At 42.0% G+C, this 15,266-nt stretch overlaps 1 protein-coding gene and 1 long non-coding RNA gene across 6 annotated transcripts; one reads left to right on the forward strand and one right to left on the reverse strand.

Annotated features, from left to right (window-relative positions):
• Nucleotides 1-815: 815 nt before the first annotated feature.
• LOC119115788 (FERM domain-containing protein 4B-like) lies at nt 816-14,959 on the forward strand. Of its 5 annotated transcripts, none has more exons than XM_037240577.1 (24): nt 818-1,065; nt 4,498-4,563; nt 4,912-5,006; nt 5,106-5,198; nt 6,313-6,397; nt 6,663-6,719; nt 6,815-6,837; nt 7,394-7,477; nt 7,583-7,648; nt 7,895-7,952; nt 8,019-8,105; nt 9,017-9,093; nt 9,225-9,363; nt 9,451-9,592; nt 9,699-9,832; nt 10,301-10,417; nt 10,870-11,098; nt 11,168-11,221; nt 11,311-11,449; nt 11,599-11,766; nt 11,888-12,663; nt 13,097-13,235; nt 13,498-13,623; nt 14,290-14,959. In XM_037240577.1, the coding sequence occupies exons 2-23, from the start codon at nt 4,498-4,500 to the stop codon at nt 13,619-13,621; spliced, it is 2,952 nt and encodes a 983-aa protein (XP_037096472.1). In that variant the 5' UTR covers nt 818-1,065; the 3' UTR covers nt 13,622-13,623; nt 14,290-14,959. The 5 variants fall into 5 exon arrangements, with proteins under 5 accessions (XP_037096503.1, XP_037096472.1, XP_037096463.1 ...); XM_037240568.1 differs by having other exon boundaries at nt 13,097-13,234; nt 13,494-13,623; XM_037240608.1 differs by lacking the exon at nt 11,599-11,766 and having other exon boundaries at nt 816-1,065; nt 13,097-13,234; nt 13,494-13,623.
• LOC119115841 lies at nt 1,891-7,084 on the reverse strand. The gene is made up of 3 exons (XR_005096198.1): nt 6,987-7,084; nt 5,093-5,257; nt 1,891-2,196 (listed from the first exon to the last, which is right to left on the reverse strand). It is a non-coding gene; the product is annotated as an uncharacterized LOC119115841 (long non-coding RNA).
• Nucleotides 14,960-15,266: the final 307 nt, after the last annotated feature.

The raw sequence follows: 15,266 nt of genomic DNA on the forward strand, positions 1-15,266 counted from the left end.
ACAAGCTTAAGCGGCACTATTTTGTTGTTTGGTGGATGTTTACCGCTATTTTGCCAGAGCCACAAGCACATTAGTCCTCTTTATTCATCTGCACAACAAATTGAGGACAACCTGTTCGAGTTGCGTCAATGGAATAAAGACACAGGATAGCTGTTCAAGGAATTGCCATGGCAACAATATCAATTGATGTCAGAAAACGCTTTGGCGTGGCCATGAGAGCTGTAGTGATAATATACCAAGTATGCTTTAAAATAATTAAAGCAAACAAACCTAATGATAATAGTGTCGATTTATCATCTTGATTGTTTGCACTCTGCCGATTTTAGTCAGATGAGGTACAACATAGTTGATAAACAATCTGTACAATTACAATTGGCAATTTAATATATATAATACAGGAATGACCAGACATTGTCAGAGATGTATTTGGTTCGTAGTTATAATACTTTGGTTATCAGTAGAAATATGAGACAACCACAACGGACAGTTACCAATGGTAAAATCAATCTCACACTTGTAAATGCACACAATGTGACACAGTTTCCGGTGTGTACATAATGAAGTGTCCAGTAGGTGTAAAAGATGGCTGGAGGAATAAAAAGCATGATGTATAGGGGCGTGGTTGTTCAGAAAAGAAAAGAGTGTACTGTGTGATTGTTTCAGTATAATCCTGAATGATGTCAATGCTCATAATGAGGGATGCTGCGGCACATGCATCCTCTTGGCCGCCTCGCCATTCAGTGGGAAGCAGGCCGGCCGGCAGCTGCTGCTGGATGAGGAGGGGGCGAGGGATGGAGGGAGGGAGGGAGGAAGGGAGGGAGGGAGATAGATAGAGGGTGCTGGATGCTATGCTTGTTCACATAATAGCCGGCGGTTGAAGGCGTGGTGAGTGTGTCTCCATACCAGGCGGCGGCAGCAACAGCAACACACCGGTGGATGAGCATGGACAGCGGCAGTGGGGCGACTCCCTTTCACGGCGAGCGCAACCGGCGAGACCGCTAATCGGGAGCGACCGGCATGCGGGCGAGGTTCTACCGTAAATCTTAAGGATATTTAAACGCAAAGGTAAGAAGCTACATGTTGAGATCATGGAACTGATAGACGCGGCTTCTATACCGGGCTTCGAGGAGACAAAAAGTAGATCCAGGGACGTGCGTGAACCGAGACCGCACCTGAGACATGCGTGTGTCTCGGACAGGGGCGAAAAAAGGAAGAAAGCGATTATTTGATATCTTTTGAGAAAGGAGCACAGGTGGAATCCACCCATAGACTTTCGCACACATGCATTGTTCTCTCAATGGCCCTGAGGTGGGCCAGTCCCCACACTGGCATCCTGATGGAGGTGGATAAAGCACGTTCTAGGATGGTAAAGAAAAAAAACAAATGCTCAACTGAGTGTTATTTAATGCGGTCATACCGGCAGTGTGACTTGGCGAATAATAAAAATGGTGGATGATGCTGGATCATCATTTTAGATACTTTGCAGCGCTTATTTAAATACCGAACACTTTATGCCTGATGCAGTTTAGAAAATTGCGCAGCTATTTATGATAATGACTTACAAGTCCTGTATTAATGTGACGCATGCATTTTTATTTGCACGTTTAAAAAGTAGACAGGTGCAAGTTAGACATTGACCCACTGGTGTGGAAAACCTCTGTCTGCGTGCATTTAAAGGGACCTTAAGCAGGACGTCTTGCTTTGGTGGTTCTGTCCCTTGGACAGACATGTCCAACATGTCAAGATTCCATTCATCCCTCCTAAACCCACGCCTTGCTGGAATCATCCATGTTGGGCAAGAAGCAGAGCAATGATGAAGCCTCTGGCTCTTTGTCTTCAAATATTTAGACTCCATGCGAAGTTAACAAGAGGTACAACATTACCTTGAGGGTGGATATGACATCAGTTTTTATTAGGCTTGTTTGAAATACTGACTCATTTGGCCGCAGGGTAAAATCGGCACGCTTCATTGTGACAGTTTTGCTAACGGGAGCAGATTGGACCATTACAGTTATTATACTGCATCCAGATACAATGAAGATACAGCTGTCTTCTGTCTCTGAGGACGTACTTTTCAGGGTAGGAAGAAGTTAGACAGCATGGTGACCTCATGGAAACCATGACTCCGCCCCCAATTATTGCATCATGGATCCACATTTTCTCCAATGACATCATCTCGAGCGTCCTATCACTTTCCTGGAACTCACAGGTTTGCAACATGAGGTGATGGCTGATGTTGCTGACAATATGACCCGTAGAAAGACGACACAAATAGTTCAGATTTATTCATAATTAACTGTGCAGAGGAGTGTTTCCGTTTCAGGTGTCAAAGGTCCGTTACATGAGCCATTGTAGCTGCCTCAAGTGACTTCCATGCGTCCATTTTCTGTAGCATTTGTGCTCGTGAGCTTATCCGAGGTGACTTTGGACAAGAGGCAGGGTGCACCCTGAACTGTTCGCCTGTCAATCCTCGATTTATTTTCTCTGTAATTTTGAAACAAGCATATTACTTTGGGAGCACGTGTTCTCCAATCGGGTGTCGTCAAGAAAACAAACACTCTTTTGTGCAACACCAGCCTTCATCAATATTGTATGAAAAGTGGAACAGAGATGAGACAGGCTGCTGTCTGGACAGGCCAGGTTAAATTTTCCTGCTTGCTTTTTTATTTAACTTTCAAACTTTATTCATCTTTAGCCATCATGTAGTGTCATCTTTTTGAGCTGTGAACTTTACAGGTAACATATCCTCTTGGACAAGGGTTTTCAACAGGTTTTGTCCAAGGGACCACCATTATAACCAAGAAGCAACTCAGGGACCTCTGCTTTGGCGGAATATTATTTTATTTTGCACCGAAGGAGGATAGAGCTATACAGGCTATTCATTCACATCTGTATGCCTATTTTGGGAATCTCAGCTACATTTGACATCATTTGGATGGGTAAATGATTCACAAAATTACCTGGAAAATAAATCAATTCCAAATATTGAATCAATCTTATTTAAAAAAAAATTACAATTATTTTCCATTTCCAATCTCGCGGACCACCTGCAATACCGCCACGGACCGCTAGAAGGCCACGGACCACCGGTTGACAATCCCTGCTCTGGGGGCCTTGCAGGCTTTTATTTAAGCTGAATAGGTTGTCGTCCGCAGTGCGTCCATCGATATTGGGGAAAAGTCCTAAATGAAGATAACTACAAATCCCAGCTGGTACCATTATGTATTGATGATTGGTTTAAATCCCAACCGACACCAGACTTGTGTCTGAACCAGATTGATGCTGCCACTGAGGGTGAGTCTGGGTCGTGCCATCAGATATAAATAGCATCACTGCAAATGCTCATGGACCAACTGTGCAAATCTACTCCTTCTCTTTTTATTCACATGCTTTTGATTCTCCGACTGCTCAAGATAAGTAGTGCGTGCACATTTCTAGTCTTTTTTTTTCCCAGTTAAAAGAAAAAAAATTGACTGCAATATTTAGCGTCCAGACTGTAGTATTACATGTTAAGTTCAGAGATAAATGTTAAATCCCACCACTGTCACAACTTAATAATTCAATGTGATTAACCTGCAGATATAGTCCAAATTAGTTTGATTTATTGATTCATCACACGGCTTTTAATTGAAATGGAAAGAGAGAATTTTGCAGATTATATTATTCTGAAGCTACATTGAAACTGTGGTCAGGAGTCTGACCTGTCTAGGCCTCATTAAGTCGGCTGCCGAACTCAAGTGAAGTGGCCACTAAGCCGTTGCAAAGCCAGAAGCGTGCATGCAGAGCTTGCGGCGTTTATTCTGAGTTCCACTAGAAGAGCGCAATGAAGTGATGAGTCAGGAATGCATCCGCTCCTGTGCTCTCCCTGGAGAGCTTTACCAGGTATGAGAGTCGCTCGCTTTTCTATGATCAGGTGATCAGCCTCATTCTGTCAGATAAAGGGACTATCAGATCCACGAAAGCTATTTGGGACGGTGGCCTAGTGAAAGTATCATTTGAACTGTGAATCAGCACTGATAGCACAGTGCTGTTTATTGTAACACGGCATTGCAAGGAAAATAATCCCAATGGAGCAAATGCCATTTATTTGAATTTAGAACATGTGCAGTTTAGTCACAATTGTACAAATTGTTGGCTGTGGAGGTTGGAAAAGTTTGCAGAAACTTGTTTAAATATATTTATTCAATCAACGGCTAAGAAGACTGATGTGAAATGCCCGAATGTGAAGTAAACCAAATCCTACTCCAGGTTATTATGGCAACAAATCTTTCGGACAATGGTTTCATTGTCGTTCATGACCTTAGTGTTTCTTTAAGAAGGATCGCTGCATTTACCGCCTGGGTATTAGTTTGCTATGGCAACTCGGATGTGAAATACTTGAGTCACACCCGTGTCTGTTTTGTGATTTCAACATACAGCATTTCCGTCTCGACTTATATTAAAAATGATGCCCGTGGGGTTGTGCATGCTACCATTTCCTCTTTTGTGTCCCTGTAGATGACCGAGGGCAGATTGTGTCAAGTGCAGCTGCTGGATGACAGGAAGCTGGAGCTGCTGGTTCAGGTACCAATGACGTGGAGATGGTCAATATTTGTATAATAACTGAGAAGCCTCACTGTGCAACCTGAGAGGAGCCGCTCCAGGTCAACCATGTGTGGAGAAATTCACACCCGACTGTGCGCAAAGCCTCAGCGCACCTCACATGGGCTGTATTTCACTGAGTTAAAATCATTTTAACTGCCTCGGTCGAAAATGTTTAGTGGACAACACAGCAGGAGTTAGTGAATAATTCACATCGACTGCTGCGACAATTTACGGTAGCTTGCAAGTCAGTCTCCTTTATGAGGGAATGAGGCGAGCAGACTTCACTTTTGGAAGCTGACACTGAATGTGAAAAATCTCCTTCCACAGCCAAAGCTGCTGTCCTATGAACTTGTCGACCTGGTTTCCTCCCATTTCAATCTCAAAGAGAAGGAATTCTTCGGACTTGCGTTTTTCACTGACAAGTATGTAAACTGTTGTCCTGTGGTCTGAATATCTATTGCTGGTGAGTCTTAAGAGACAGCAGATGTGTTGACTGCGGCACGCTCACTTGCTTTTTCCAGTGGTCAGCGTAAGTGGCTACAGATGGACCGCAGAGTTCTTGATCATGACTTTTCCAAGAGGCACGGCTCCATTGCCCTCAACTTTCTGGTCAGGTAATAAGAACCTTTCACGTGTAAGGCTCAAGTTCTCCAGCAGGGTGCAGTCCTGTATGCTGAACAAAATAAAAATACACCTGCCTTAGGCTAGTCTCAGTTTATGAACCAGTTTGTGTTTTAAGAACTTGTTGCGACGCAGCACAATTTATAATGCTACTGTTTCATACACAAAATGGAAGATGGATTTTTTCGTGCAAAATATAGTTGTCCTGAGACAAAATGCAATTTTAGCTAGAGTGATTCCTAAATTATTAAAAATACCAAATAGCTCGTGAAATGCCCTTTTACCATTTTCCCTTCCTCTTGTTGACCAATACAGGTCAATTTTAACAAATAGAATTGGTCAGGTTTTTGCTGTTGTGTGTTGTGTGTCTCTCAACATACACACGACCCAGTTACTGAAACCTTTTTAGCCAATTGGATGATAAAGATCAACAAAAAGAGCTGTATAAACTCAGCAAAAAGGCATTATCAAGATAATTGCCCTGACCATGGGGGAAAAAAAAACAAGTAATAACTTTTTCCGTCCTAATGAATGGGAACATACCAATATAACCATTTCTTTATTGTACAGTTACCTTTTTAGCAATGCTCTTAACCAGTAAGCAGCTAACAAGAACTAGAATAATAATGGAGCAAAAAACATGACCATTATTTGCAACCCAGTGACTCGCAACCCCATTAATGTTTGTGTGACATTAAAATTAAGTTAACATTTAAAGAAAATTATAATAAATTACTATATTATTATGGATTTATTCTAAAATATGTATGAAGGAGTTTTTCATGTCTAAAAATACGTGCCAAACGCAACAAAATATATGCTAGAAGAAATATAATTTAATTTGTTAATTTAATGGACAAATTGAATTTTTTCATTACCTGTATTTGTTAAAAGAAAAAATGATAAAATAAATAGTTAGGTTTTCAAATAGTTAGTGCCTAAATAACAGTTGTTTCCTCATTATTTGTGACTGTAGTCTCATGACAGACTACATCACATGTCATACAACTCCATCTTATATCCTGTATGCAGTTAAGTAAATAAATACCTTTCACTTGAAAGAAAGTTCTGTAAAAAAATGTGTACTTGTGCGTTTATCTTTGATAGATTCTATGTGGAAAACATAACACAGCTCAAGGACATCATAACAGTGGAGTTATTCTTCCTTAATGCAAAATCTGCTGTCTACAATGTAAGTGTTTTGGGATTCTTTTCTTTTTCTTGTTGGAGGCAATAAAAATAAAGACTTGGCTGAAGCCTCCTGATGAGTCATTTGCCAGTAAACCCTGATCACACCTTTTCGCACTTTGCACTCGGTTAGAACGAATGTGTGTGAGAAAGCAGAAAAACGCAGGTTCATTCTGAGAACATTCTGATCTTTGTGTTGATGCTAAAAATGTTTAAGTGTGGAACACTGTGTGCAATGTGTTGATCTAAAATCCTTCTTTGTCTCACAGGGGATTATAGAAGTTGAGAGTGAGAATGTCTTTAAGTTGGCAGCCAATGCTTTGCAGGTTAATACCTTTATTACTCTTAAACCAAAATGCAATTATTTAAAGTAAAGCCAAAGCCTAACAGGATGTTCTTTTTTTATGTATTTATTTCCCAGGAGTCAAAAGGAGACTACACAAGGTGAGAGTTTTTTTTTCCAGATGGGTGATAACTATTAACCGACAGTCGGATAAGTTATCGGTGATCTTTCGGAGAAAATATTCAATAGGTCACTTGTTTCTCAAGAGTGAGGACAATAACAATCAATAGCAACGTAATGCGAGGCTTACCGTAGTGCACGGAGAAGCTAGCACCCGTCGACTAATGAATCTCATGGTGCTGACAGAGCTTGACATGCCAGGAGAGAGGAGCGAACAGCGAAAGTCCACCAACTAAATGCGTGTGAAATTAGATACAGTTGCACAATATGACGAGATCCAAACCAAGCGTATCAAAAAATTCTGGCTTAACAAAAAGGATAATAATTATGTGTTGAATGAATCAATAGCTGTGTAGAAATGCATGTCATACTGAAAGGTGTGATGAGAAATATTACAAATAAACTTAAAATAATACCCAAAAGCCCTTTTGACTGTTTTATATATGTACTGCAAGCTGAAGTTTTGAAAAAAAAATGTTGTTGCTTGTCTGTCGTTTTGAGAATTCTGATTCATTTCCCACCTCTTTTCTTCCCCAGTGATGAAGCCACTCGAGCCGACTTAAAGAAACTGCCCGCTCTTCCCACTAAAGTCCTCAAGGAGCACCCATCGCTTGCATACTGGTATGTTTCTAGGCCAGTCTGGATTATGATTAACAGTACACCTTTTTATGTATTCCAAATCCAGCTGAGATACATTTTCTCTCACTTTAATTTTTGCAAATGCAGTGAAGAACGAGTCATCGACTATTATAAACAGCTAAAAGGAATCTCCAGAGGGCAAGCCATTGTACAGTAAGTGTTGAAGTTAAAATAAAATATCGATTTGTTGAGACACTTTCGACGATAATTAATGTCAGGTCATTAATCTCTCTCCTCCGCCGATGCTTCCTTTTCACTTTGTCTTGCCGGAATCCCTTTCCCCCCCATCAGCTGGTAGAAATCAATCGATATGTGCAGACTCATCACATAAAATTCCCTAGAATTTCTCTTTTGCATTTTTAAAGCACCTTCTGGTTTTAATAACGCTTTTAATTGTAGGTATCTGACGCTTGTGGAATCCTTGCCCACATATGGTGTCCACTATTACGAAGTGAAGGTAGGCTTCCAGTTGCGTTTGCCGTCTTCGCCTTGGGAACTGAACAAATTGTTTTCATCCTTACAGGATAAACAAGGGATGCCATGGTGGCTTGGGATCAGCTATAAAGGCATTGGCCAGTATGATCTACAAGATAAGCTGAAACCTAGAAAGGTAAATATCATTTTACCGTCGTTGCTTTAAATCGGCTCGTCTGCAGGCATGACATCACAGGACGCAGTAGGCTGAGTCATCATTTTGTATTCCAATTAATTCAAGGGGAAGACGTTTTTATTGCGAAAATTCATTTATGTAAAGTGCTTCTTTATTGGAACTCATGCACGTGAGCCATTTTAACTTGCCAAGCGATAGAGACACCCTTGTGACTGAATAAGACGTTTGGCATGTGCAGCCAGGGCCAATAAGAAGCGGGAATATGATGTGAAATGTGTCACATGAAGACAAGCTGGATTGCACACGATGATGTTGTTCTACTTTGACAGCTGTATTGTGCAAGCGTCTGCCTGGCTGTCTAGTGGGTGGTGGGGGGGTGAAGGGCGGGGAGTGCTGCCAATGTCAGCAAAAGAAGAGGGATGGCTTTAGGCGGTAACATGCATGAGAATACCTGAGGAGGCAAGTCAGGCACGGACATGGCACGTTTGTGTTGACACTGAAGCCAGAGAGGATTTCATAACTGCAAAATAGGATCTGAAGTCAAAGAACATTTGTGGTGGTAAGAAGTCGACTTTCCATTCTTTTTGTATTCATATAATATGAAGCTATGAGTAGATATTATATTCGATTATTTGTCGACACCTCCTGCTGTCAACATTTTAGTGTCTCATTCACCAGTGGACTAGACGGGCAGTTAGTCACAATTGACTTGAAATCACGCCGGTGTCACGGAGCACCTGGCTGATGAGACACGGAACATGTAGCGATGAGTATGATTGTGTAATGTGAGAGAGTCTCGTTCCTTCTGAACACCTGCATAGCTGCCGTCCTGATACACCAGACTCCAATGGTCACACCATGAGTGATGATTATTTTCTCTCTGCTATTTTTTTTTCCATTGTGACTGCCAGCTTTATCAGTGGAAACAACTGGAAAATTTGTACTTCAGGGAGAAAAAATTTGCAGTGGAGGTTAATGATCCTCACAGGTGAGCCCCTGTCGTGATTTATTTAATTTGTTTTGAGGGGGGGGGGGGGGGCATCATTTATTTTTCAAGAGATTATCCAACTCTATCAAAGATCTGAAATAAGCCACACAGTTCACCACTTAATTTTTCAGGAGAGCAGTAACCAAGCGCACCTTTGGACAAACTGGACTCCTCATCCACACTTGGTATGCGAGCCACTCTTTGATCAAAACTATTTGGGTCATGGCTATTACCCAACATCAATTCTACTTGGACAGAAAGCAGAGCAAAGTGAGTTTTAGAGTTGCAATGCGGTCCACAGTGTCAAAATTAAAAGAGACCCACGCAATAACTTTTGATACACCCTCATTCCGTCAGGCGAAAGTGGGAGCCTCCAAAAGTTTGGAGGAAATCGCCATGGATCTCACCGAGCATGCGGGGGCAAAGATGAACAAACTCGGAGAGTCAGTCCTGAAAAATAACTTAATTACCGCCAGCAATGGCAGCCTGGTATCGACAGGTTGGTTGCACTCCAGATCAAGCAAATGTCATGTTTTTAAAAGATGAACAGATTGCGTGAGTAATAAAACGGTGCAACTATTTCAATTCATTGTCATTTGGAACAGGTTCAGCAGACTCCGAAATGAGTGAGGAGCAGAAGAAAGAGAAACTCTCTGAGCTGAGAAAGAAAGAGCAGGACATACAAGATATCTTGACCAAAAAAACAAAGGAACTCAAGAAAATTTGTCTTCGGGAAGCGGTGAGCTATTCTGGCCTTATTTCTCAACTTTTTTATTTTAACTTCTGTTCTTGTATCAATGAGCAGCATTATGCTTATTATAATATTAGAGAATATTTAACACCACCAGGTAAGTGGTTGGGTTATGTTGTAGCAATGGCAACCCTACTTTATTATCTATTATGAATTAGTGTATCATTCTTTTGAAGGAAAAAAAAAAATGACGGTCAAAATACGCTTCAGCAGTCATCCTATTGTTCACTCATTGATTTTGTGGTTCCATTCACATGCCCCCTATGTATGGCTTAGGTGTCTAAAACATTATTGTCACATGAAAATCCCATTGAATGCACTTGGGGTCACATTTTTAATGAACGGCCTTTGCTGGGTGTTTTCTGTCTCCGGAGGCCACCCGCCGTATTTAATTAAACTGCTGTGTGATGGATTGTTTCTGCTACAGTTTCCATTTGAAGTATTTGTTGTTCTCAGGAGCTTACTGGAAAGCTGCCAAAGGAGTACCCCTTGTTATCAGACGAACGACCACCACAGGTTAGACGGCGAGTTGGCACTGCTTTCAAGTTGGATGACCTTTTTCCATACAATGAGGTCTGTGTTTCACTTGTACACTTTAATTATACATCTTTAATGTTTGCCTTTTAATTGATCTGATTTTTCATGACATACTGTGGTAATTTTGTGTCAATGACAATCGCAGACTGTAAACTTCTCTTTAAAAAAAAAAAAAAAAAGTTACATTTGTAACTGAAGAGATTAAATATAAAAGCAAAGTCTGCGACAAACAATACAGGGTCAGCAACCATTTATAAAGTTGTTTTCTTCTTATTCGGTCTCACTAACATGGTCACATGCTGAAGATGTCCCAATTCTCTGTCGACCAATCAAAGTATAATAATGTGTGTAGCTTACCCCAATAAAAATTAAACAGAAGCTCAGCACAAACACACAATGTGTTGAAAAGACCCTTAACAATGGAAAAGCAGAAAAAGACAGGAATGACTGGGAAAAACCTTTAACACGTTTTGCTGCTTGTGCTTCAGGATCCTTTCCTGAGAAATCTGGAGAGCAGATTTGCCCTCCAGCAGAAGATCGTGGAAGCAGCTAAAAAGCTGGCCAACGAAGCGGAATTGTGTAAGACGGTCAAGAAGAAAAGAAGGAGAAACTGTTTGGATGCCATGCACAAACTTCAACAGATTGAGAATGAGATAAACCATTATCGAATCAAGAAGGGGAAAAGACCCACCCAGCGAGCCTCAGTAATCATTGCAGGTTTGTATTAAGCAGAAGGAAGTGTCGCGACTTTGCCCAATCATCACAATAAGCCTTCTCCTCATCCAGATGAACTCATGCGATCGGACTGTAGCTCCTTGTCCAGTCTCCCGTTGGAGGATGGTAAGCTTGGCAAGGCATCTTTACGAAGTATACTGCAGTAATGCCGTGTTCAGATCATGATTTCCAAGCCGTCCTATTTTTGTATTCAGATGACTCGGATAGCGCCAGTCAGCGGCCTCGATCGCAGTCTGTGCAAGACTCACCTCCATTCAGTCCGTCACGCTCCCTGGGGGCAGAATACGATGTAGAGAAGCAAACATCTCCAAGGGAAATTAACCATAACAAAAGGTAAGGCTTAATCTCACCTGCTGAGCCATTTTTGCAACACACACTTTTGACACGTATTGCTTTGTTGTGTTTGAGGCCTTCTTCTGTTGCACACCTATCATTCCTGCCTTTCTTTTTTAACCATCACCCTCAATGTCACAACCCTTTAGATTAGCTTATGAAGGCCAAGAGGCTTCCCTCTACTACCACAATCCACGAGAGGCTTCCTCCACCCACAGTAGCCCTTATAAAACCCTCCCCAGACCTCCCAGAGACCCCCGCAGCATGCCCCCCACACCCGCAATGACCCGCAATGCCTACAGCAGCAGTCAGCTCAGGTGTGCTCATAGCTTCCCAACACTGTGATCGCTCACTGTGCCACAAATTTGAGTTGTCATCCAAATCCTTGGTGCATGTACCAAGACATCAGTAACGCGGCAAGCTGTGTCCTCTTTCCAGGTGCGAGGGCTTCCCTCATGGTTTCAGGGCTCGCAGTGGAAGTCTGGAATCACAGCCCCAGCTAAGAAAAGACGCAGACGCAGAGAAGCCAGTTTTCACCTTGTCACCAGCTCATCGCAGCAACAGTACAGAAGTGTTGGAGGATTGCTCTTCCTACACCAGTCAGTCCAGTCTGGATTTCTGCGGGCCTGCCACTTGCCACGACAGTACATTAGATTCCAGGACCTCCACCATGCATCGTCTGCATCGCAACGTGGAAGTGTATGGAAATACAGGGAGCATGCCCAACCTGGTGCAGCACCATTCCGGTTGTAGTTACGCCTGTGAGACCTCAGCACATTATCCACCCAGTGCCTACTACGTCTCCGGCTGCCCGTGTCCAGACATGGAGCCTTACGCTAACGGTGCCTACGTGTACGAGGATGACGTAGAAGGCCACTACAACGTCAACCCCTCGTATCAAATGAACGGCTATCACGGACATGACAGATTTAGGCATTATGGCTCTGACCGAAGTGACGCCCTATCCCAGAATCCCTACGCGACAGTGAGGCCGCCGCGGAACAGGGAGGGACCCAGAAATGAACTTTTGGCCAAGAACATGCAGAAGGCGATGGTAGCAGAACATCTGAGAGGGTGGTACCATCGGAACCGTAACTCCAGGGAAGGAGAGAGGGCGGGATACGACTTTGACTGTGGCTCTCAGCTCAGCCTGGGCTACCAGACCATGCCGGCGGCCTTCAGCCACTCCAGCAGAACGACGTCTTTCTCATCTGGTGAGATCTTTGGTTTCCATGAGTGAACCCCTTTCCCAAAACTGTGTCACGGCCATGGAGAGTCATTTTAAAAACATAGTAAAGATGAGTTTGATTAATTAATCTCATTAAACCTCTTGCGCCACAATTTAGACCTGCTTTCTCTCGTCTAAAGTGCTGTCCAATTTTAGCCACCAAATTGTCAGGTGAGCAAGAGGCCATGCAGAAGAAAACACCCTCAATCTGCCTGAACGTCCAGCATGGCGTAATACTGTTTTTGCTAAATTCTATAACTGGGCTTGTACTGGCACGAAAATTAAGACATGTCAGTTTTAAGAAAGCTCTTAAGATTAATGTCAAGTACTGTTTCATCCATCATAGTCATTAAAAAAATCTGTGCAAAGAAATGAAAGCAAGTTACATAAGAGTGCCCTTGATTTGGGCTCATTTGCAGTGTCATCAGTGGAAAGCGCAGGGAACTGGCGCAACCAGCTGGCAGTCGGCTTGAGTGACTACGACACACCCAACACGCCTCAATACTCTCAACATGCAGTTCCAGCGTCACCATATAATCGCAGCCCCTCACGCAACAGGTGAGTGTTCTTTTTACGCTTTTGACTTCATTGAGGAAGTGAAACTACATCAGGGAAAAAAATTCAAGTCAAAAAGTTTCATCCAAAGTGAATCATTTCCTTCTCCTCAAAGTGATTATTTGTGCGTATTTGAATGGCGATCCCGGCGACCTCTTATAGGAAAAATTGAACGATTGAAAAGTTGATATACAGTACAATGAAATCACTGTTGCCCCCCCCCCCCCTTCAGTTTTTGACTTACTATTAATGCTCATGTGCGCAGATGTTCTCCAGAAAACAAAGTATCGGGCTCTGACACAAAGCCTAATAAATGCGATTCAGTTGAGGTGGTTGACACTGAGGCCGTTAAAAAGGATGAAGCTTCAGACAACCACTCTAGCACTTAAGGGTGAGACCAAGCAGGTGGCTGTCTGTCATGTTGCCACACGTGTCCATTTTCCCATCTTCATCAGCGTGCTCATGTTAGGAAACCATCTTCCTTTTTGTGTTGTGGTTGGATTTTAACACCCTTAGAGCAGTGTTTTTTTTTTTGTATTTCGCAATCTTTGCATTCATACTTCCATTCTGTGGTAGTTTTTTTTTTTAAAGTGTAAATATTTATTGTGAATATTTAAACTTCCCAGAAGCAATTAAAGTTGAAGTAATGGAACAGAACAGGTTTCCTCATCAGGTGACACATTTCCATGGCCATTTGTTGCCAGGCCCTAGGCTTATGAACAAATGAAATAAAATCCATGTCAGAAACGCCCACAGGATATTTAAATAATAAACTGTGAGCAATATAAGGACATATAACACAACACATTAAGATGTAACATAAAATTTCAATTATACACATGAATTGCACCATTGATTCTGTTCATTGCTCTCCAGCTACCTCCAGGAAAGTTTTTAGTGGATTTTTATTTGGGTCACCACGGAGTATTCAGAGTTGTCACATGACCACTCTAGTATTGTACCCTGCTTTTATCATCAGCTTCTTTATTTTCATTCATTTGGTCATACGTCAAGATCAGTCTCTATTAGGTGAATTGATTTCAGTGTGTTCTTTCAGATTTTACCTGGGCAGCAACTACAGAAGCATCCACTGAGGACAATAAAGCCACATTTTTGTACGTAATATACAAAAAACATTGCATGAAGGGGATAAAGTTGAAACAGGCTTTCCCAACTACGACTAACCTCTGAGCCCAGGGTGCCTTTGATTGGGTGAATTGTAGAGAGAGAGGGGCAAAATAGTCTGTCTCAAATCTTCAAAAGTCTTGCACAACCCCACCGACTTGTACTTGAGGTATAAACAACTAACATAAACTAGCTGCTGTCTTATGGCGGGAGAGAGAAAAAAAAAAGACGTTTCATAAAAACAGTCTTAAATGGATGATCCAAATTGTGAATGTGATACTTAATGTGATCGTTCATTAGGACATTACCACGTAGAATTTCCTTTCCTTCTGTTCTTCGAACCTGGAATCTGAATGTACGTATGTTAACAGTGTTAACAGTTTGTCATTTGTCAGTTAGTGCCGTGATGTGATTTAACATTCATGTGGAAGAAATCAGTTTTGATAACAACTTTGATAAGAACCAGACCACTGCCATAAAAAACAACATTTGTTTTCTCACACATTTGTACAGTCTGTGTGTAGTTCTAAGTATCTTGTGAGGTGTCATGATGAAATGTTTTCCACTGCGAAGGATTAATAAATACTCGTGTGACTCATAAATGGCTGCTGTCACTTTATGAACCGCTGTTGCTTAACACCTGTTTCACTAGAGCTTCTTACGTAAATTGATATTCACAATTAAAGAAGGAAAAGTTGGCATTTCTGAAAATTAATCGACTTTGAATTATGGTCTGATGGAAGATGGATTGAATCGTTTTGTCACATCATAAACGCCATGCTACTGTTGTAGCGCCATCAGGCTTGAGAAAATTGTCCACCTGCTGCTGTCAGTCTTGCCGTTTTCATTTGCCCGAAGCAACTGTCATCCCAAAAGCCCTGCGAGGAGGGGCTGAAAAAAGACCGATAG

Source organism: Syngnathus acus, chromosome 2 (assembly GCF_901709675.1).
Source record: "Syngnathus acus chromosome 2, fSynAcu1.2, whole genome shotgun sequence".
NCBI lineage: Eukaryota > Metazoa > Chordata > Actinopteri > Syngnathiformes > Syngnathidae > Syngnathus > Syngnathus acus.